At 35.6% G+C, this 21,120-nt stretch overlaps 2 protein-coding genes across 4 annotated transcripts; one reads left to right on the top strand and one right to left on the bottom strand.

The window, feature by feature from the left end:
• Srrm1 (Serine-arginine repetitive matrix 1) lies at window positions 1-18,492 on the top strand. 3 transcript variants are annotated; one of them, XR_011899564.1, is made up of 22 exons: window positions 1-364; window positions 1,000-1,089; window positions 1,803-1,928; window positions 2,618-2,788; window positions 3,294-3,370; window positions 3,707-3,829; window positions 4,491-4,571; window positions 4,790-4,885; window positions 5,311-5,522; window positions 6,462-6,601; window positions 7,161-7,606; window positions 8,138-8,201; window positions 8,622-8,719; window positions 9,292-9,361; window positions 9,687-9,803; window positions 10,595-10,762; window positions 11,296-11,406; window positions 12,421-12,551; window positions 13,843-14,295; window positions 15,312-15,448; window positions 16,204-16,286; window positions 18,206-18,492. XR_011899564.1 is itself a non-coding variant. In XM_072298377.1 (19 exons), exons 1-18 carry the CDS (start codon window positions 353-355, stop codon window positions 12,544-12,546), a joined length of 2,328 nt encoding a protein of 775 aa, XP_072154478.1. In that variant the 5' UTR covers window positions 1-352; the 3' UTR covers window positions 12,547-12,551; window positions 18,206-18,492. The 3 variants fall into 3 exon arrangements, 1 of the variants encoding a protein (XP_072154478.1); XR_011899563.1 differs by lacking the exon at window positions 15,312-15,448; XM_072298377.1 differs by lacking the exons at window positions 13,843-14,295; window positions 15,312-15,448; window positions 16,204-16,286.
• Window positions 18,493-18,598: 106 nt separating this feature from the next.
• On the bottom strand, window positions 18,599-21,029 carry Tim9a (translocase of inner membrane 9). Its single transcript, XM_019054937.2, has 3 exons — window positions 20,682-21,029; window positions 19,654-19,749; window positions 18,599-18,885 (listed from the first exon to the last, which is right to left on the bottom strand). Exons 1-3 carry the CDS (start codon window positions 20,721-20,723, stop codon window positions 18,748-18,750), a joined length of 276 nt encoding a protein of 91 aa, XP_018910482.1. The 5' UTR covers window positions 20,724-21,029; the 3' UTR covers window positions 18,599-18,747.
• Between the last annotated feature and the right edge of the window lie 91 nt (window positions 21,030-21,120).

Consider the following 21,120-nt stretch of genomic DNA (forward strand, 5'->3'; position numbering starts at 1 on the left):
AATCAAGCATCAAACATCGCAGAGCGAATCGAAAGCTTGTGACGGCCGGCAACCTTGATTTTCGCTACTCGTCAGAGGGATATTGTGAATTTGTTTCGTTTTTTAGTGATAATTCTTTGACCTCAAATTAATTCAAGTTACCGCAATGTACTTACAGTGTAATTAATACACAGCTCTGTGTCGTGGGCATTATACATGTTTTGAGAAGGCGTGCTTGAACCCATACCCCAGAGTCATGGCTGCTTTCAACTTCTACCTCTCTGTAGTGCTTTATTGACTTATTTTAGATCTACTCAGCACCTCTGAGTCTACAATTATCTACACTCTACAAGTTGTGTGACCGTAATCCATCATGATGTACACGGTAAGCATACAATGTTGTTAATTTTTCTGAGACAAATGACCTGCCTATCTACCTGTGGGTGCCGTATACATATGAAAGTTTGTATTTACGAATCAAAGAAAGCTGGGTTATATTCGAAGGTACCACTCCCAATGTGTACCTAATATATCACTCAGTAATCGTGTAAGAGTAGGTAATTCGTACTCTGAACCCCAACCAACATTAGCGTATCAACATCGCTCATTGAATGTTGCTTCTCCATTATGTACATAAAGCACACTGAACAGATGTGTGGATTGACTTAGACCCCCCAAGCAGGTATTGAATATTTGATGAGTATCACTTTTTCAATTTGTAGTATTGATAAAGGTTATGATGTACATCTTATGGATATATTTCATCAGTAATAATTGAACTCGCACGCATCTTTTTGAAAATTCTCCGAATGAAAGTAATCTGTGGCCTTGATGGAACACCTTACCTTGAATTTTACTTAGGTGGTCTACAGTCATACTCATTATGATTAATGTTTTCTAAGTCTATAGAAGAAGCCTGAATCAATCATATTAACTTTAATTTTTGATAAATAGAAGAAGAAATATTGCCCTGTTAGCATAATACCTCAGGAAGACTGATAAGCTTTTGTTTGTTACTAGGGGACAACAGCGGAGCAGGACACTCGCTTTAGTGACAAAGAAAAGAAACTTCTCAAGCAAATGAAGTTTGGAGATGCACTCACCAGAAGAGTAAGTTTTTACATATTTGTAGATGTAAATTTCAGCCCCCTTTTCTTCGCTGTTCTTTTATATATATCCATATATTTAACGTCCTGTGCTATAGACGCTATTACTTAGTGGCATGTCACAGAAAAGCGATTTATGTCGATTTTTTCGCATTGGTAGCATTGAAAAAGGTTATGCCAATGTTATTGTTTGGATCCAATTCGGTATAATGGAGAATCTCTATGATGATGTCGCCACTAATAGCGTTTATCAGACTCTAGACACCTGTCCTGCCCCTATTGATCAGGAGCAAGACCAATTTTTACAGGTCAATCGCTGAGTATCTCTACTGAGATCCACTCCCTCACCCACAATGGTCTATACAAAAAGCACTGCATTTGAACCCCCCCTTCCCTGCCTGTGTGTGCAGTAGTGTCTTTTCCTTAAATGCAACAATAAGCTTAGTTTCTTTCTGCCATATTTCTTCTGCGGTCAAAATACAAGTATACACAGGTATGCTACAACCACTAGAGAGCGCTAGCTGCTAAAAACTATTAAATCTATTGATGTCAAAATTTCAAAGGTAACTTTTTGTTTTGCACTTATTTTAACTACTGTAAACGTGCTGGAAAATCTGTACTGGAGCAATAATCTGTCATTGTGAAAATGCAGACAAAAGCTGTGTTCTGTTCATCAATCCTGCATTTATTCTTATTCATCTATTTTTTTATTTATAGGTTGACATGTCCAAAGTCAAATTTGACACCATCAAACCCTGGATCAGTCAAAAAATCACCAAGCTCCTGGGAATGGAAGATGATGTCGTGGTGGAATTTGTGTTTAACCAGCTTGAAGCAGAAAAGGTAGGTGTATCCCGATGTGCATCAATAGTGTCAGCCTCAAAATATTTAGCTAGTATCCATAGCATATATCGTGCTGTTTTCCTAATTACTAGAATCTCAAAAATGATTAATGCAATGGTGTGTCTTGATGAGCCGAATAATAAGGTAAAATTTTTAGTTAAGCTCATTATAGACAGATTCCTGTATTAGTTCAAACATCGAATTTGTCACAAAGTAAACTTTTGCGGCAAACAGCTTATTGTAAATCCGATGTAATGATTCAAAGCAATTGATTCAACAAGTCAAGAATGTCACTCAATTTCTGACTAGCATCATCTTCTAATTATCCCTTAGCAGCTAAATCGTAATCAATCAGTAGTTGATGAGCAAGCATAATCATGGTTTGTACTGTATGAAAGTATGTTTTTGAAATGTTGTCTTTGTTGAAACTCAGCCCCTTCATTAGTTAGAAAGCAAGGTTTTCTTCATCTCCCCGAAAGTTGAAAACAATTGAAGAGTTTTAATTTTCTTCTCAATCTAGATGCAAAATTATAAATTTTGTGGTTTTCTGTCTTTTAGTCAACTCATAATCACTTTGGAGCAGTTCCTCAGCCTAGTTGTAAACAAACTACAATTTTTTTAAGGTCTCCCAATTCTCAGGAACAAATTAACCTAATTGAATGTTCTATGTTTTTTTGTTCTTTTTCTAGTTTCCAGACCCCAAGAAAATGCAGATCAATCTGACAGGTTTTCTAAATGGGAAAAATGCTCGTGTTTTCATGACTGACCTTTGGGAGCTCCTTCTATCTGCCCAAGATTCAGTGACAGGCATTCCGGAGCAATTTATTGAAAAGAAAAAAGAAGAAATTAAAAAGAGAATGGTAATTAAATTTTTGTTTCTGCATTTCGTATAACTTGGCTCCTTCTCAAAAACTAGCTTCTTCATTCACTCAAAGTTTTCATATCCGGCTTAAGTGAACAAGTTCCAATCCCACAAAGATCCCTGATTATTTTGCCAAATGTGACAAACAACGTGCCAAGATAGATGAAAGATTTTAATTGTTGCACCCTGTTTATTTTTATCTCTTTTTTTTTATCAGATTTTATTTACAACCTAACCTACTTAGTTTGCGTACAGCAGTCTGTCAAAAGTCATACTTTCAATCATAGAAAAGCCTGTTCATTTTGTCTCTAGTGTTTTTTCATATATTTTCTTTTACTTCACATTCTCAATTATAGCTGATTAAGAAAAAAATTGGAAATTTTCTGTGCAGGCTTCCAACTACTTGTATGACTTTTCTTGGGACGTCATTGATCCGCTTTCAAAGCTGAGTTGTTTGATCTTCTACATATCCTCTGATTGTTATATTTTTTTTTGCATTTCAGGAAGAGCAAGAGAAGATAAATGACATTGCCAAGAAATTGGAGAAAGAGCGGGAATCCAGGGATAAAAAGAAAGATAAGTAAGTAAAATTTGTCTTTTCTTATTTTTATGAATGATAGCATTGACAAGATGACAAGCTTTTAATTTGAGGTCCTGTTTGCCTTGATAGTACCTACTTAATCCATACTTTCTTTCCACTCGGAGGAATGTTTGTATAGTGAAGGTATTACTGTATACCTCTGCTGTAGCCTGTACTTAGTGTATCTACTAAAAGCAAACAAAGCAAAAATCAATTCAAGCAAATCTCTGGCAAGCATGCTGTACTCTGTAAGTAGACTGGTGCCAATTTTTTAAATTATTGTATTAGATATCCTTGAAATGATCAGAAGATAAATACATTTGTTTGATTCTGTAGGAGGAGGAGCCATTCCAGGGAGCGACATCGATCAAAGGACAAGGATCGCCACCGTGATAGGGACCGAGATGACAAGAAGAGTCGTAGCAAAGATCACAAGAGATCTCGATCCAGATCCAGGAGGTATTTAACAAGATTCTCAGTTTTTAGGAGGGGTTCTCCCTTAAATTTAAGCCAGCCACAAATGAATGATCAGGTCAATGGTACCTTAACAAGTTCTATATTGTAATTCAACCTCTTTATTTTATTTTTAAAACCTTCATAAGCTCTTATTTTGAAGAAGTCGGCAAAGCTCCTTAAATTTTCTCTTATTTCGTAACTATATTTTAGGCTGCCTGCGTAAGATCTTTATTGTTTTCCTTCAGCAACAAAAAGAAACTATTTGTATCTGCTAACTGTTTTCCTCCCTTTCCTTCACAACTGATTGACATCTAGTTCTTTGCTGCCCAGAAAAAATTATTTAGTTCTTATCCAATTGAACAAAACCGACATACCAGAGTTTTCAGGTAACCAAGATCCCTCCTTCAATACATTTAAAAAATTATACTTACACTGCTTTGCACACTTAGTGGTTTTACGTAGGAAATTAAAAGCGTAGCATTTGAATTTTCTATTTCTAGCAATGAAATGTCTACATCTAATGATAAATCTTGGGCCAAAATTCCAGTGGCTCAGTGTTTCTGACATCCTGAGATGTATGTCCCGTATTTTTTGTATGTGTACCCAAATTGTCTCCGCTCATCTAAATAATACCTCTTTCATTCATTATTCAATTTTATTCCAGTATTTCGAAGAAGGAAGATAAGGCAAAGTTAGATAACGGCACTGCTCGGAGTTCCTCTCCTCAAAATGAAAATGGAAAAAGGTAATCTAACATTAATTATTTTCTTGTTTTTATTTTATTGAATGCTAAATCTCTTTTCATCCCTCTAAATTTCAATCAAGCCTTTAGGCTCGAACTTTCAAAATTTTGACCAGGTAACTCTAACTGCCAATGCTTGAAAGACATTTAGCTGTCCTGGCACTTTTCCAGCATCCTTCTTAGGACTTCTAGTCTCACTTTTTGTATTTTAATTTTCACAGTGATGATGCTGAGGGCAAAAAAGGAAAAGGCGATGATACAAAATCTACCTCACGATCCAGATCACGGTCTAAATCCGGTGACAGAAGCGAATCAGGGTATGTATATTTTGAAGTATACGTACATTACATACTCTTGAGTACAAATTACACTTTTTTAACTATACCCAGTGAAACCCGGTAATAGATATTTTGTATATTGATTATTGATTCATTGTAAGACTGAAATCAGAAATCCAGCAGGCCCCGTACTCAGAGCAGGGAAGTTTTGAAAATTATTTCTATTGAAGCATGGTTTGTGAGGGATTCTTAAAAAAAGAGAGAAAAAATGTGGTCCGAATATGAGACATTTATTAAGAAAAAACTATTCTTTTTGTTGGAATCTGAATTTAGAAGATGTTAGGATTCAGTTCTGCACTAAAGGACTTTCTTCAGTGATTACACGCATCAAATTTATTTTTTTACATTGTTCTCTCACAGAATCTTTTTAATTAATTGTATTTGTTTCTATGATGATATTGCAGGTCGCCAGTGAAGGTGAAAAAAGAGAATCGATCCAGGTCAAGGTCTGGATCTTCTGGCTCAGATTCTGCCCGGAATGGTGATGCTGACAACGGCAATCACAAAAAACGCTCTCCATCGCACTCAAGATCTCGCTCAAGGTCCAAATCGAAGTCTGATCGCCGTGACAAATCTCGCAGCTCAAGTAGTAGTTCCTCATCATCGAAGCACTCTGGTAAAAACCTTACAATACTACCTTCAAAGTATTAACATGCAATCCTGATCTGAAAAAAAATTACCGGTAGATTTTTAAGAAGAGCCATGCATACTGTAATCATCTATCTCAAGTTCATGGTGTTATCGCGTATTCTATTACTATCTGAAAACTTGGTGTGTTATTTTTCAGGCCTGCTCTTCTAAAGCCGTCTAAAATTTTTTTGAGCTGTGAACATTTTTGATACATTAATGTTTATCTGAGAGCATGAAGATTGCAAAGAAGAAGGCTCTGAATAAAACTTGCTGCTGTGCCAGTTCAATAAATATGTCAGCCAGCCATGACCAAGAATTTAAGCATGAAAGCCTGATTGACTCCTAGTAAACTGTGAACTCTAGTATCTACTCAACCTAGATGAATGTCTTACTGATTTTGGAAGCTTGACTGCTATGTCCAAAGCCTCCTCACATTTAGAATTCTCATTCACTGTTGTAACATAATCATAATTATATGAATTGGTTTTAAAAGAAAATTTACATCAATGAAATCAAAAATTATTCATTCATTTACCCAATACACCAAAAATCAATTCACAGTAAAGAAGAAACCATAAGAAAAAGACACAAAAAATATTGAAAACAAAAATGATAGAAGCAGGATATTTTTGCCTAATCTCCAATTTTTAACCTATGCCAGGGGTGGATGCCGTGGCTAGCTTAAGTCAAGGCTGAATAGGTTAAGTTTTAAACATGTTATTGGTTTTCATACTGGACAACTGTAACGGCTTTAAAACATACCTACAACCCTCTGTCTAGTGATAAACGCAAGATGGGTTTACACACACACTCATTTTTTCTGTTGAACCCATGTTTCTTGTTTCAATGTAAAATTTTTGAAGCTATCAGCATTACCTAGACATTTTTCATTATTAACTCTCATTTGATGTGTTCTTCTTCTCAGACAAAGCTTCCAAGGACAGTGACTTTGAAATTCGCAAGAAAGAAAATAGCATCCAAAAAAAGCGTCAGTATAGATCAAACAAAGATGAATCCTCTGACAGTGACTCGGACCATTACCGAAAAGGTTCCCGCCATGGCAGAGTAAGTATAAGCCCATTTCAACGAATTCTTTTCTTTCTTTTTTGTGCTTGACTTAGCCATCTCGTGACAGATATCAGATCGTCCCCCCGAAATTTTCCACTGAGTAAAGCAGTAGAATCTAAAATTTTATCATGAGAATGGTAAGGGTCATTCATCTAATTTAACCTTCATTATGGCTGAACAAAAAGTTAGAAATCTTTTCAAATTTCAACTTAATTGGGTTTTACTTACGAACTGCTCTGTGCTCAGTTGTATGAGCAACTTTTCAAATATTAATCCATCCTATCCAGAATAAGTAGCTATTAAATTACTGGCTCGTCCTTGGCCTATATAATTCTTATTCATCTTGACTTGAGAAATTATTAGATTACTAGTTTTCATTAACTTGCATCTTTGCTTAAAATTTGTGTCAGCAGCTTTTTTTACTGACTAGAAATAAACGGACATTCTTTAGCAGTCAAAAGTTTCTCAACTGCAAAATTACTTTTTTTATATTTTCTTCTTCTTGAGTCTCACATTAATGTGAATACTTACCTAATGTTTACTTCTGTTCTTTTAGGATCGCCGTGATAAATCTCGATCTAGATCCCGCAGACGCTCTAAATCGCGCTCTAGGGACCGCTACAGCCGCCGAAGTAGCCGCAGGTCTGCTGATAGAGATAGAGAAAGAGAGCGTGAACGAGAACGCGCACGTGAGCGTGAACGTAGATTCCGTGAGCGTGCAAGGAGAGAAAGAGAGGAACGGCAGAGGAGAGAGGAAGAACGCAGAGAAAGGGAGCGAGAACGCCGTGAAAGAGAGAGACGGGAACGAGAAAGAGAGCAGCGTGAAAGGGAACGTGAGCGAGAACGCAGAGAGAGAGAAAGAGAACGTGAACGTGAGAAAGAGAAGGAAAAAGAGCGTGAAAGAGAAGCAGAACGTGAACGAGAACGAGCTAAAGCGGCAACCAGAGATAGAGACAGGGAGAAAGATAGAAAGGATCGAGACCGTGATGTTGATAGAAAGAGGTAAGTAAGTCCAGTCATAAATTTTTCTCCCAGTTTTATTTTTATCATTGATGTGATAATTGATTCTATATTTATTGTAGAATTATTATTTATTTTCAATCATCGAAACATCAATTTATGGAAGGATAAAGTGAACTGTGTTCATTGTTGGTGCTACTCCGACCAGCAGATTAAGGTCATTGGTTATGACATTTGTATGAAGCATTCAACAAATTTAATGCAAATTCGTCTGCTTCTATTTTGATCCTACTTATGATATAACTTAAAATTATTAACAATAACAAACACTAAATATTATGCACATCCAATAAACCCAGGTCCATGTAGTTAAGTTTTATATAGTTATATCTTTTAAATTGCTAGCATATTAGATAAGAAGAAGTTCAGTGCTGTGCTACTTAGTCCATTTGGTGGCCCTGAGATCACAACTATCTCATATGAATATCTCATTTATTACAGAATATTCTTTCTAAGGAACAAAATTTACAACTTATCTCTCTTACATATTTAATATTCTTTCTCATTTTCCAGGCGTAGATCGTCTAGTCGACGTCGGTCAAGGTCAACCAGCCGCCGATCAAAATCAAAGAGCCCTGTGAGTATACACTTCTTTAGTATTTAAATTAAGTCTACTGTAGGATCAGAGCCATTGCTTTAAGTCAATGGATTAGGCAGAAAAAAATAAACTTACCGATAATGTGGGTTTTTTTCGTCAAGTAATAATCCGTATGGTTGACCCAGCAAGTAAAAAATGTGTCATTAAAAGATAAAAGTATTTGGAAAAGCTGTTAATTGTTTTGCCCATCACTCAACAGCATTCCTCATTGCAAAAGTGTAAGGAAATATGCATTTCATCCATGATCTTAAGCATCAATATTAATTAAGTGGCAAATGATAACTTGGTGTAGTGACCTATTACAAGCCTGTAAGTAAGTTACGTCATTTACTATCAAACTCATGAACATATTCTTGTAAAATCTTTAAAGTAATTTTTTTTCTTTTCTTTTCTTTTTAGTATTCAAGGAGCCTATCAAGAACACCATCACCGTTTAAAAAGTCTGAAGAAAAGGAAGCAAAATCTTCCAAGCATGATAAATCCAGAGATCGTGACAGGTAAGCTCATAGTTTTAATCAGGCCATTTATCATAAAGAAATCTCCTCTAGGATGAGAGGCTAAGTATTAGAAAGCTTTTTACTGAGTCCAATGTTATAAGAAAAATATAGAATTTAAGTGGTTGAGACTCCTCAATCCAGAATACTGATCGAATACAATAAAAAAAATTAATTGACTGAAAAGTGATAGGAAATTTCTGTCCACTAATCACCACTTTCAGTGAATTGTCTGGTTTCAGATTTTATGTACTTATGGTTAAGTTTTTTCTCTGAAATCTCTCACTTATTCCCTCTATACATTATTCCAAGTTTAAAAGTCTTTTTTTTACTTATCCTTAACTGCCCCACTCTATTTGACTGGAGGAGCATTTTTTTTCTTTCTCTTTTTAAGATGGTCAGCTAATCGTCAAAATTGTATGGCTCAACAAATGAAGTAGGATAGAGGGACTCAGTGTATCTTAATTTATCTGAGATCCTAAAACTGCTAATTCTAAGTTTCAAACTTACTCATAGAGAGTTTATTACATTTAATACATACTAATATGAGTTCTCTTGTACTTATTATATTTCAGGAGCTCTGAGGGTAAAAGCACCTCGCGTAGGAAGTCGGAATCACCTGATCATAGACGCCGTAGCAGTGATGTGAGTAGAATTATGACCCTTACTTCAATCATATGTTTCAGAAGTTTTTGCAGCCATATAATTTCCCAGCAAAATATTTTCGGAGGAGGGTTATCTAATATCTGGTTTTTTCAACCAAAAGAGCGAATTTATCATTTTTAAAGGAATTTCTCCCCAACACTTTTAAATCTCCACTTTCTTTTTGATATGTATCTATACCAACTTATACCTAGTTCCAATCTTCAATAAGTTGGACTCAAACTTGGTCCCGTCATGATTTAAATTTGTGGGAATTGGTATTATCCTGTATTTTGTTCTGTTAAATGAGTAACCTTTGTTTTTTCAGGCGCATCATAAAAAATCTAAAGACTCGTCTTCTGAATCAGATGATGATGATAAATCCAAGAAAAAGAAAAAGCGCAAGCATGAATCAAGCGACTCTGAAAAGTCTGAAGTTGAAAAGGTAAGTCTTTTTGTGTTAGTATGGTGGAAAACAAAGAGAATGTAAAAGCAGCCCAAAACGGAAACGACAATCGAAAACACAGAAAAATGCGGAAACAAGGCTAAAAAGATGTGTTAGTATGTTTAGCTCCAAAAATGACTTAAACAGAAATGATCTCTGCCATCGCAAAACAAACCTAATACCACATAATTATCTCCATAGTAAAGATAAACCTCTTTACTTTTTGTCAGTGGAATTTAATATTTAGCTTTGTCTTGGTCCATCCGCCCAGACCTTATTCATCGTAGTGTTTTTGGCTCGAAAACCCAAAGAAGCTTGGGTCATCCTCACTTAAATTGAGTTCAGTGCTTGCTGGAACCTCACCTACTTTTAAGACTAGGTGAACTGGACTCAAAAGTTAAGTTCGCTCGCCCACCCCGGAAAATATCCTTTCAATTGATGAGTCGTCTTAAAAGTAAATAATTGAATAATGTAGTGAAGCACTGTGACTTCACCACACATCACTATCACCATTTGTATAGTATGCTGTTCTTGAATAGAGTATCACATGCATTCAAATGCTCATTCAAAGTTACTTCCTTATCCAATTTTTCTTTCAAGCCGAAGTACCCACGCATATTCTCGCTCACACAATCTCCTTAAAAAAAAATGTGCATCAATGCATATGAGCCTGATATCCTCTCAATTCAGATTAAAAAGGAAAGATTATGACTCCTCTTCCCCATTTGTTCCTCCCTCCGTTGATTTGATGTATTTCATGGGTTGTAATATGAATCCGTTCATTTCTGCAGGTAAAGGAGAAGAAGAAAAAGAAAAGAAAAGATTCGAGCTCTTCTGAAGAAGATGAACCAGCAAAGAAGAAGCATAAGAAGGATTCTTCTTCATCTGAGCGGAGTGTAGAAAAAGCCTCCAAAAAGAAAAAGAAGAAGAAATCAAAGGCCTCCAGCTCTAGCTCTGAGGTAAGTCTCAATAATTACTCCTAAAAAATCTCAGTTTTCTGTGCTGAAACATTCCATCGATTCTCCTGCTTAGCAAGTAGAATGAATTGTCTATTTGATTCTTCTTAAGTCTTTCAGTCGAATGAATTCCAGTAAGTTGTCCCTGAAAGGAAGATAGACTAAGCATTTAAAGCAAAAAAGTAGTAGCAGCAGAGGAGAATCACTTTTCATTTGTTTTCATACTATCATATGAAAACATTTGCGCTAAAAGCATGTTGATACCAGCTGACAACTTTCATTCATTTTTAATCGATGCACTGCCAACCTCTTCAATCAAATGCATCAAAAAAATCCTCAACCACATTTTAACATGTTAACTTACGGCAGGAAGGGCTCTTTTTGCTGGGTTGTCACCGCGTCAAGTGTAATTTTTTACTGCCATTGGCTATTTCTATTGAAAAAATAGTGCAAATTCTATTTAAGACAGCAAAAATTTCCAGAATATATTTTAATTTTTTTTTAAAGGGTTGAAAATCATATTTTGTGATTTGCAGGAAAGTGATGGTGATGAGAAAAAGAAGAAAAAGGACAAGAAACATAAGAAGCACAAGAAACACAAGAAGCACAAGAAACATAAGAAACGCAAAGAGGATGCAAGTAGTTCTGTAAGTAATTGGTTTTAGGATTTTATCGATTTTTCTGTTCTTTCTCTTTTCCAAATTTTAGTAGCCAAATTCAGTCACAGTTTTAGCCTATAAATACTTCTAATTGAACAAAAATACCAGTCCTTCCGATTTTGGGATTACAATCTACTTCAAATAAATTTGGAATCAAGGGGGTAAAAATGTCAAAATTGTTTATTTAAAAAGATAAACTAACTTGTATATTTCAGTTTTCACTCATTTAAATTTGATCATTGCACCTGGGCGCAACGGGCTATGTTACATCTCAATTATACTGAAGTTTGAGATTCTTAGCATGCCTTGCATAATCTTTTGGGGAACAACAAAAACCATCCATAAATAGTTTGACTTTTAACCCTTTGAGGCCTACGCACGAGTTAACTCGTGTAGCGCATACCGCACGCCCGGGCCTACGCATGAGTTATCTCGTGTTGCGACCGCCGGCCAGAGATTCCCCTCTAGCTCACTCTGTAATCGGTGTATCAAGTCATGTAGCATATGCATTCTGTCGGGAAGGATGTGATCTACAACTTTAGACTACTGCCGAAAAAGTGCGGTGCCATCCGGAGAAACCGCATCAAGGTAACCTCTCAGTTGCCGTGCTTGATTTGCCGTGATGTAAACAATCCGATTTTCGTTTTTCTACCGGCGTTTTTGTTCGATGTTAGTGAAGTAAAAGTGTTTGATTAAAAGATTTAATGAGATTGTTTGTCATAAAATGGATAAACGACGGCTAAGTGTGCAATCTATTGCCGAAATAATTACCCAGATTGAGTCAATGAAAACATCTAAATTTGCGCGCTGCCGGGAAAAAACCTAGGCCGGGGTCGCGGGCGGCCGCGCGAAAACCTAGGGCTCAAAGGGTTAAAGACAAAGATGTTGACATTATATCAAAGTAAGTGGTGCGTATCTCTGTATAGTCATGCTTAGCTACACTCTTCCTCATGAACGTCCCAATTTTTCAACCAGTTACATCCATTCTATTTTATATTTTAGGATTCCGATGTTGATTCAGAACCCTCTGAAGAACGTGAGCAGCGCCTTCGTGAAAAAGCTCTTAAGTCCATGAAGAAGCAGAAGCAACAGAAGCCTTCAGAAGAAAGTGGCAGTTCAAGTGACTAAAAGCGGTAAGTTAAAAGTGGATGTTTGTGCCAGACACTAAAGTTAATAATCTCTCATACACCTTCCGGATAACCCCAATTATGAAAAAAAGCAAGATAGTCTTCATCCATCAACAACATGACTAAAATTAAAAAGTTGTGTCCTCAAAATACTTTTCAGTTCTCCAAATTTTGTGATCAAAGTAATCGCAGGACCTCAAGGAAGCATAGGAAAACAATTGATGTCATTTTTGACAGGAGACAAGTAAGTCAGCCGAGGACAGTTTCTTGGAAAATGCAAAAAAGCTCATGGGGATGACTACATAATCCATTTGCACACATTTCATTGATTCGAACAGATGGATAAAATTCTCAACTTCCCCAAAGTTGAGTGATGGCAGAAAATACCTTGACTCACCCCTAATTGGAACTGTGTTGGCAGTTTTCATCCCCTGTGTAGGATTGTGGCATTGTGAGAAATTTCGATTCATAAAAATTTAAGGTTCACAATGAATGTACTCGTATACATGTTGTTAATGACAAGTTCTCTGATGATCTGGAAAACCGGGAAAGCTAGAAAGTTCGCAGCAGCAGGAGGAGTCAGAAAGATGAGGGATTTGTAAGAAATGTAGGGGATTCAGTGAAAAGCTATCGGCGCAGTGCCATTCAAGGGAGTGTGCTAGTGTCATAATCTTTTTAAGTCAAGTCAAGCATGGTATGAGGTAGCACCTGCGCCGTGTCGTTGCATCATTCTTATGTGATCATTCTTCCAAGGCGTGGTACCTTTTGAACAACTTCTAAGTGCCTTCACCTGTAAGTTGAATTTCTAATAGGTGAAATGTTTGTTCTAAGGTTGGGCAAATTGTAAGATTAAGTTCACTTTAACTCAGATTTAGTCAGAATAGAATTATTTTTGAAATTCAGATGCTTCTTGGGTGAATAAACATCCAACAAGTTTGCTTTCTCTCGTACTTATATGCATGCAAAAAATAGAGGAATTGAAGTGGTGAATGAAGTCAAACAGTCTGACCCATAAACTTTTAACAGCAAAACAAATTTCTATCGCATCACTTGACTGAGTGAGTTGAATATATGGTCATTCCAGTTAAACGAGATACATATAGTTTAAAAAGTTAGGAATGTATCAAAATTATTTATGACACTATATTCACCAATGGTCTTTAATTCAAATTTATGGGTAGCATATTTATTTGTAGCAAATTTTTCTTAGTTTATCTGTGATCTGGATGATTGGTGTAATGCCTTTTGTCTATTCATGCATTCGTGAACTGTATGGTCTGTTGTCATTTCCCCCAAGGCTTAACAGTGTTCTCTCCCTTGAAGCCATACACCGCAGTTTGTTTCGCGCAGTGGTCACAGATTTTTCCAGCAAGCGGTTTCCAGCTCTTCTCATCCCTCATTAGTTTTCGCCAACTGACATCTTTTCCGCTGACCTACATGAGTCATCATTGTTTTCTCCGATCTTCACTCATCAGCATCTTTACTCCTCTGCTGTATGTACCCCATCTCAACGAGGATCTGACCTCCATCGTCATCTTCTTGCATTTTCATCCTGTTGCGGAAGCTCATCTTTATCTGTCATCTACCCTGTTCCTGTTTCTGCACATCCCAAGTCTCTTCATTATCCTCTGCCTGGCCTTGTGAAGGAAGTCTCTCATTTTTTGCGTGGAATGAAGCAGCCTCTATGGAATCCTGAGTCTATAACCTGCTGCAAATGACTGGACATGTGTTGAACCAAAATTTTTTTCAGGTAAAGTTGTTTTCTGAATTGGTTTTTGGTATTTTTATCCCTTTGAAATTCCGAGAATATTCTAGCAATTTAATAATTTTACCATGAGCACACCTGCATTCTCCCCCCTCCCCCTCCCATAATGCAATGTAATTTAATTTAGTGTCATATCCTCTTTGCATCATTCAGTTTTGCACATCATAATCATATGTATTATGACTACGATGTAGACTGCAACAAAAATGCAGCATTATTGACTGGGGCGTATCCTTTGTCCTGTTCCCATGAAAGGTCTTGTTGACATTTAGTATGCGCCTCTTCGTCAGTTAAGGCCTTTTTTCATGAAGGTCTCTTTATTTATCCTGGTTTTTTTTCTAACAGTTTATTATCATCACAGCTTTGGAACCAAATACATTCTATGTTCCATCTCTCTTTTTTTCTTGCACTTTTGTGTCATTATTGATATTGTGCTCACAACTAGGCTAGCACTCAATGTTTCATTCAAAATATTTCTTTGCACATCTCCTTTTTATTAACATATCATGCAGGAAACATTCTTATCATTTTTCATCATCCTTTATCACGAAGTAAAGTTTAAAAGTTGAATGCATTTACAATTCCAAAATTTGGTTAACTTTTAAATGTCCAAGAATGAATGGAGTCATCACTCATTTGAACGTATTTATGGTAAAAGGAACAATGTTGCACGTAAACCCTATGTACATTACATAGTCCCTTCAAGCATAAATACGTCCATTTATTCTTAAGCCATAAATATCTGTAATTAAAGGTTTTGGCCAAGGAGACACATATATTTCTCTGTTGGGCAGTCACAGAATTTTTAATTTTTTTTTTAAAGAAAAAAGAAAAGAAAAAACTTTTCAGTCGCTTTAACTAAAAATGTTGTTGCATCACGTCATCAAATTTTAAAGAGTAAAGAATAAATGTTTCATCTAAAGAAATTTTGAAGCACTGAAACACCAAAGTGCCCTACCTGCACCTATGCCCTCAAGTTAAACTTCCAATACTGCTTTTAGTTGATTAAGCTCTTCATTGTTTTCATGGTCTGGTACTGCTACTCGCAACTTGGAAGAGGAAGTATGGAGTGCATTCCTTCAATTCTGTTTTTGCCTACAAGCCCTCTGGTTTGGTTTAAACAGTTTTTGTTTTAAAGGTGAATTTCAAGGTATCGGAACCTCTAGTCTTAAGCCAAATGAAGCAAACTCATTGGCAGTCCATGAGCTCATTTCCCCCCTTTTATTTCATGATTTTATAGTTCGGAAAGAATTGACTGTTGATTTACCTATTAAATGTCTATGAAAATATTAGCTTGCCAAAGATGAAAAATTAATGTTTAAATTAAAAAAACAGAAAGAATAAAAAAAATTTCGATTTTATTCTCTTACTATAGTGTTTATGATGAACAAAGTTTTAACTTATCAATTTTTCTTTATTCTTCCTCTTTTTTTAAGGAAGGTAACACTACTTTTAAAATAGGTGTGAAGCTCCTATTTACTGCATTTGATCAAATAAAGAAATTCTATAAAGATCTCCGTGTACTGCCAGATCAGTTGCTTTCAGGAGTGACATCTCAAGGTTAAATTTTTCAGCCTGATATTTTTGTGAAAAACACTTTTTCTCTAACTTTAATGTCCACGTCAACTACACTTACCTAGTGGCTCATATATAATAATTTAAGAAAATCAAAATCTACTGGCATGACATTTTTTCATTTGAAATTTAGTTTGAGGTCTGGCCAACTTTAAAGTAGTTCTCTCAGCTAAGATTTAGGTAAATGGAAACTGCAGAATAAAGGTTTTTTTTTGCACTTATTCTCAGAAGATGAAATAGGTAAAAAAAAAAAAAATCGTGCAATCGTGTCTTTTTTAGCACTGAAATTTGAACGCAAAATTGTTTGCTTTCTTTCAGGTTTGCTGCTAAAGAGCCAAAACAACAGGAGAAGAGTTGGAAACCTTTGCTTGGAACTGTGTTCACACCTTCGGTCTTTTCGAGTATCAAAAAGATATATTTACTTATTTTTTCATTGCTTATTTTACGCCTAACTACTGTTTTCTTTTTTAATATTATTTATCATTTAAAATTTAAATCTTCCTCTATCAGAAGCTCTGATATTGCTGGTTTTGTAGCAAAACACTCTCAAGAATGTCCTCTCTAAGGAAAAAACGTATGAAAATTTTCTTTTTTATGAGTTGAAGAAAGTCATGTTAATTTGATCTGTTCACCAAAGTTTTCACTTCTCTACATCAATAGCTGCCATGCAGGGTTTTTACAAATTTTTCCAATGGGATAACTTTACGAAGTGCTGTTTTGTTCTATCACTAAATCAATATCCTTTAAGATATTTTCTCAGTTTTCTACCTAGAACAATTATTTTATTTCTCCATTCAAAATACTTTAGCACTTAAGAATCTCTGTCAAAATTACTTCATCACCAAGGAAGATGTCAACTGATCAGTGATCTGATTTGCTTAAGAGCAAAACAGTAATATCCCTTCCCTCACCAATTTTTCAGTAATTAACAACAGAAGTAAGAGAAATCTTGACCTGCAATAATACAACTTTTGCTGAAGACTTTTACTTCTTTGCAGATGATTTCTATTTTTTAAAGAATGTCTCTATCAGTAGGTCAAGCTTGAATCTTGAAATATCTCCCATAGTAGCATAAGCATGGCTCTGTCATGCGTGCTTTCTTGTGCAACTCAGTTCTAAGGTCGCAATGGAGATAGTCTCTTTTGATTTAAATATTTCCTCCGGGCAATTTTATTCCTATAACATAGCAAAACTTTAATGCCTTTTTTGACGTTTTAAAGGCCAGCACAGTAAATTGAATGATCTGAATAACAGATCTGTAAAAGAAGTACCTTATCTTCAGTGAGAAAATTTTCTTTTTTCAAAAACTTAAACCATGATTATCTCCAACCCAAGAGTTTTTGTCTTAAAACTCCAGGACTCATCTTTTTTGGTCTTTGAGCTGTTAGAATGAACCTTGCGTAAAAATTGCCAGATTTTCTTCTACCATTCATTTAAGAAAAGACAAAGAAAATTTTACAGTGGAAAATAAGATCCCTTACCACCGACCTGGTCTTATTTTCTTGTTAGTTGGGACAAGTGGTAAAATAAATCCTGACCTCTAGTACTAGTTTAACTGGTGCTCGCGGTGTCTGTCAGATTTTAACTTGAGGATCAGTTTGAACCGAAGGTGACAGAACTGGGCTCAAACCATAGCTTTCTTATTGCTAATCTTCCAGCAGGGTTAGTAAAATGACTCCAGTGCAAAGCATCATTCAAAGCTATGGCAATAAACTTTGCCCACCCTCTTTCCTATTTTGCAAGTATGAAACCGATTTTAATCATAGTTAACTGTCTCATCTTGTAATAGTAGTTTTGTGAGTTTCACCTGGAACACTGATGTAATGATTTTATTTTTCTGTACTGTCTTCATACTTGATTTAAATCCTCTCCTTCTTAGGTTATGTAAATTTACTACCTACTTAGTTGCTGTGTCCCTTTTTACCTCACTTTTATTGTGTGAATAAGCTCTTGCAGTAACAGCTAGCGTCTGCTTTTCCCAATTTTTACTTTTTTCCTCCAAATATTGTTAAGAAATTCTGGATAGGCGATGTTCAGACTGAATTTTCAACCAAACTGGTACTGGATGGTACTACGTATTAACAAACCCTCTAGTCTTGCACCAACATTCTTTGTCCCCCACCCATTTGTCACTCTTTAATTAAGACTATAAGTGTGATGGTAGTTGTTCAGTAATTCTTTCATCTTATATAGCCCATGCTGTTGTTAGCAGTCTTCTCAAAATTGGGAAGATTAAACTCCGGGTGTTTTTGCAAGAGCTGATTTATATATCAATCTTCTTCTAAAAATCATTTTCATTTTCTCGTCTGTTTTGTTTCAGATTCACAAAGGAGGCGTATTTTGGTGAGTTAGGACTGCCAAGTTCAGCAAATTATTTCTTCTCACAGCCGTGTACCAGTTTATGTATTAATTGTAATGCTACATATTTTAATCACTTGATCGTTTTATTGATATTCTCATCAGCTTCACATTTTTTAGTAAAAAAATATCAAGTTGATTTTGCCTCACTTTAAAGCATATGAATTAAGTTCTGATTGCATTTTCTCCCTTTTTTTCTGTTCTGTACAATCAACAATTTGACAAATAAAAATATTGTCAATTTTTTCAGTTGTCTTACATTTTTTTGTTCTCTGTAGCTTTCTCAGATGAGCTGTAGAGCTTATAAATGTAGTTCAAAGTTCATTATCAATAGAAAATAAGAAATACGTACATAGACTGTTAACAAAAATTTATTTTTAACATTAAACGTAAAAACTACAACATTTCCGGATAAAAAATTTTTTAAATGAATGACATTTGTTTCTGATTTTCCTAAAAAAATATGGGGACACAAATTATGCAACTAGATATTTACAAAAATCCTTATTTCAAGTTCAACCCAAGTTTTTGATTAGATGCCATCATATTTTCATTGGCAACCATTTGGAATTCCTGGAAACGTTGAGATACCCTCTGATTAAGTTTTAAATACTTCTCCATACAGTTAAGGGCGCACTTTTCCTGAAACAAAAATGGAATGTAAATTATTCCTAGGAAAAGGGACCACATACTAAAGTTAAACATATTTATTTTCCTTTCATTAGAATACATCTGCTGGCATGGACCTGAAAGTAAAATTTCAAACGGTGCAGCACCAGAAAAAGGAGTATGACCATGATTGTTTGCTGACCCCTTGAAAATACAAAGAATTATTTACTTATGTCAATGTTGGTTTTTTCAGAACATAGACATCATCCAAAAATTAAAAAATAAAAACTGTGAAAACTTTACTTCAGTGGATTCAGCATTTTCTGCTGAGCAGTTAAGCATCTTATTTTTGCATTGGGTGCTCAGCTATTCATGCGTTAAGCAGTGATTAGTGATCTCAAGGGTAGATCTTGTTAACCAAAAACGTTGTTTATCTACTGAATTGCATGTCACATCACTTGACAGCCTTGGTAAGAAAGTCCTTCAGTGCAAGGTGCTAAGAGTTAGGCACTTGAAGATAGAGGACATGCAGAGTCCTGTGATTCCATCATAAATTAAACCAGACAGTAAATTATTACCATCAGAGAAAATAGGTAAGAGGCCAGACTTCTAGTTTAGGCTTGATATGAGATTAGATGAGTCCACACCAAATAAGTTTAGTCTACAACAGAATATCCGCCATCTTGATTCTTGCATTAACTTTCACTGCTAGACTGGCATTGATAATCTTCTGCGGCACTCTGAAGAGCGTAAACTTATTTGGGGCGGACTCTAATGATGAAAGGACCTGAAGTAACTTACTTCATCACTTTTCACATCTCTTGTTGTGAAATCTTTAGCACAGTCCATAAAGCACAGCTCAGATAGCTTGTTGTAGGAAACCAAGAATTCTCGAAACTGGGGACAAATAGAAGCATTTTATTACTATGATGAATGATTCAAATATCAGTATAGAAGGACTAATTTAGCGCCAATTCACTAATGAAACTGTACAAATTTTCCTGTGAGTGAACCTGAAGCTTTCAGATACACATCCTACATGTTTTTCAGAACAGGAAGTACTTGCTGCTCTAAATTAGCAGCTGGCAATTCAAGTCAAAAAAGTTGGCCGCCTTTAGAGTAAAAAGGAGGATGATTTACCATGATTGTCACATACATTTGCTGGGGTAAAATGAGGATAGAGGTTTTTTGTCACCTTGAGTTAGTGAGTCAACTACCTAGTTCAGATTGAACTCAATGATGGTTCAATTAACAAATAATTGCAAATTAACTTTAACTGACGTGTAATATATCCTGTCCACTGGGTTACAAATCACAATAAGTTTTCATTGTCCATCCCAAAAATTGGCAATAACCCCTGTCTGTCAAACTGAAGCAATTCAATGCTTCATCAGAATGTCTGCGTTTGATATAAATTTACAATGAAAAAATTGCGAACTTCAAATAGATTGTAACAGAATTTAACTAGGTATGAGAAAAGTACTTTTTAAATTCAATTGGTTCAGCAAAAATGATGATTTTTTCAAGAGTGAAATCCTGTTTATGCTTGAATAGATTCAATAATTTAGATTAACATAAATAAATAGATGTTGTGCTTTGGAGGTTAAAAGTAAAGATTTTGCAAGATATTTATGGAACGCAATAATATTTACAGCACACTCATTCAACCACAGCTAAAGCCCATGACTGGGCACCTTGAAGAAACTGTTACCTCTGCAAAAACGGTGCCGGATGCCTACCTAGCGCTTCCTAACAATGGGCTGCACGCAAAAAAGTGCATCAGTTTTCAACTGAAGAAAAATTAACTTGAATGACAACTGTATACTCACGGTTTTGATATCATCAGGATTAACCCCTGGAATTTGAGCCATATTTCCAGGGTACTGAAATTATGTAGGCTGTAACTGCTGGAAGACAGAGGCTCATGCGTTGAGACGAAAACTGTTTTAATCGAGTCTCCTTTGCATTTGAAAAACTACTAACATTTCTGTGGACACCAGATGGAAAAAAAAACTTGCTCTTTATTCAGTAACTCGAGCCTTTTTTCCTTCGAAATACGAGGTAAAATTACGACAGCTCGTGGAAAAACTTTTTTATGCGAATAGCAAATTTTTTATAATTATCGGATATCACTTCACTAATCACGCAGAAATCCTAACCTATAACCAAAACCAAAACAAATTACTATCACTAATCTGTGATTGGTGCAAATTGCTACATTTTCCCAATTATTCCTCTTTTCGAACAGAAGGAATCTTAACCGCAAAT

The sequence above is a fragment of the Bemisia tabaci genome, chromosome 3, assembly GCF_918797505.1.
Source record: "Bemisia tabaci chromosome 3, PGI_BMITA_v3".
In the NCBI taxonomy this organism is placed as follows: Eukaryota; Metazoa; Arthropoda; class Insecta; order Hemiptera; family Aleyrodidae; genus Bemisia; species Bemisia tabaci.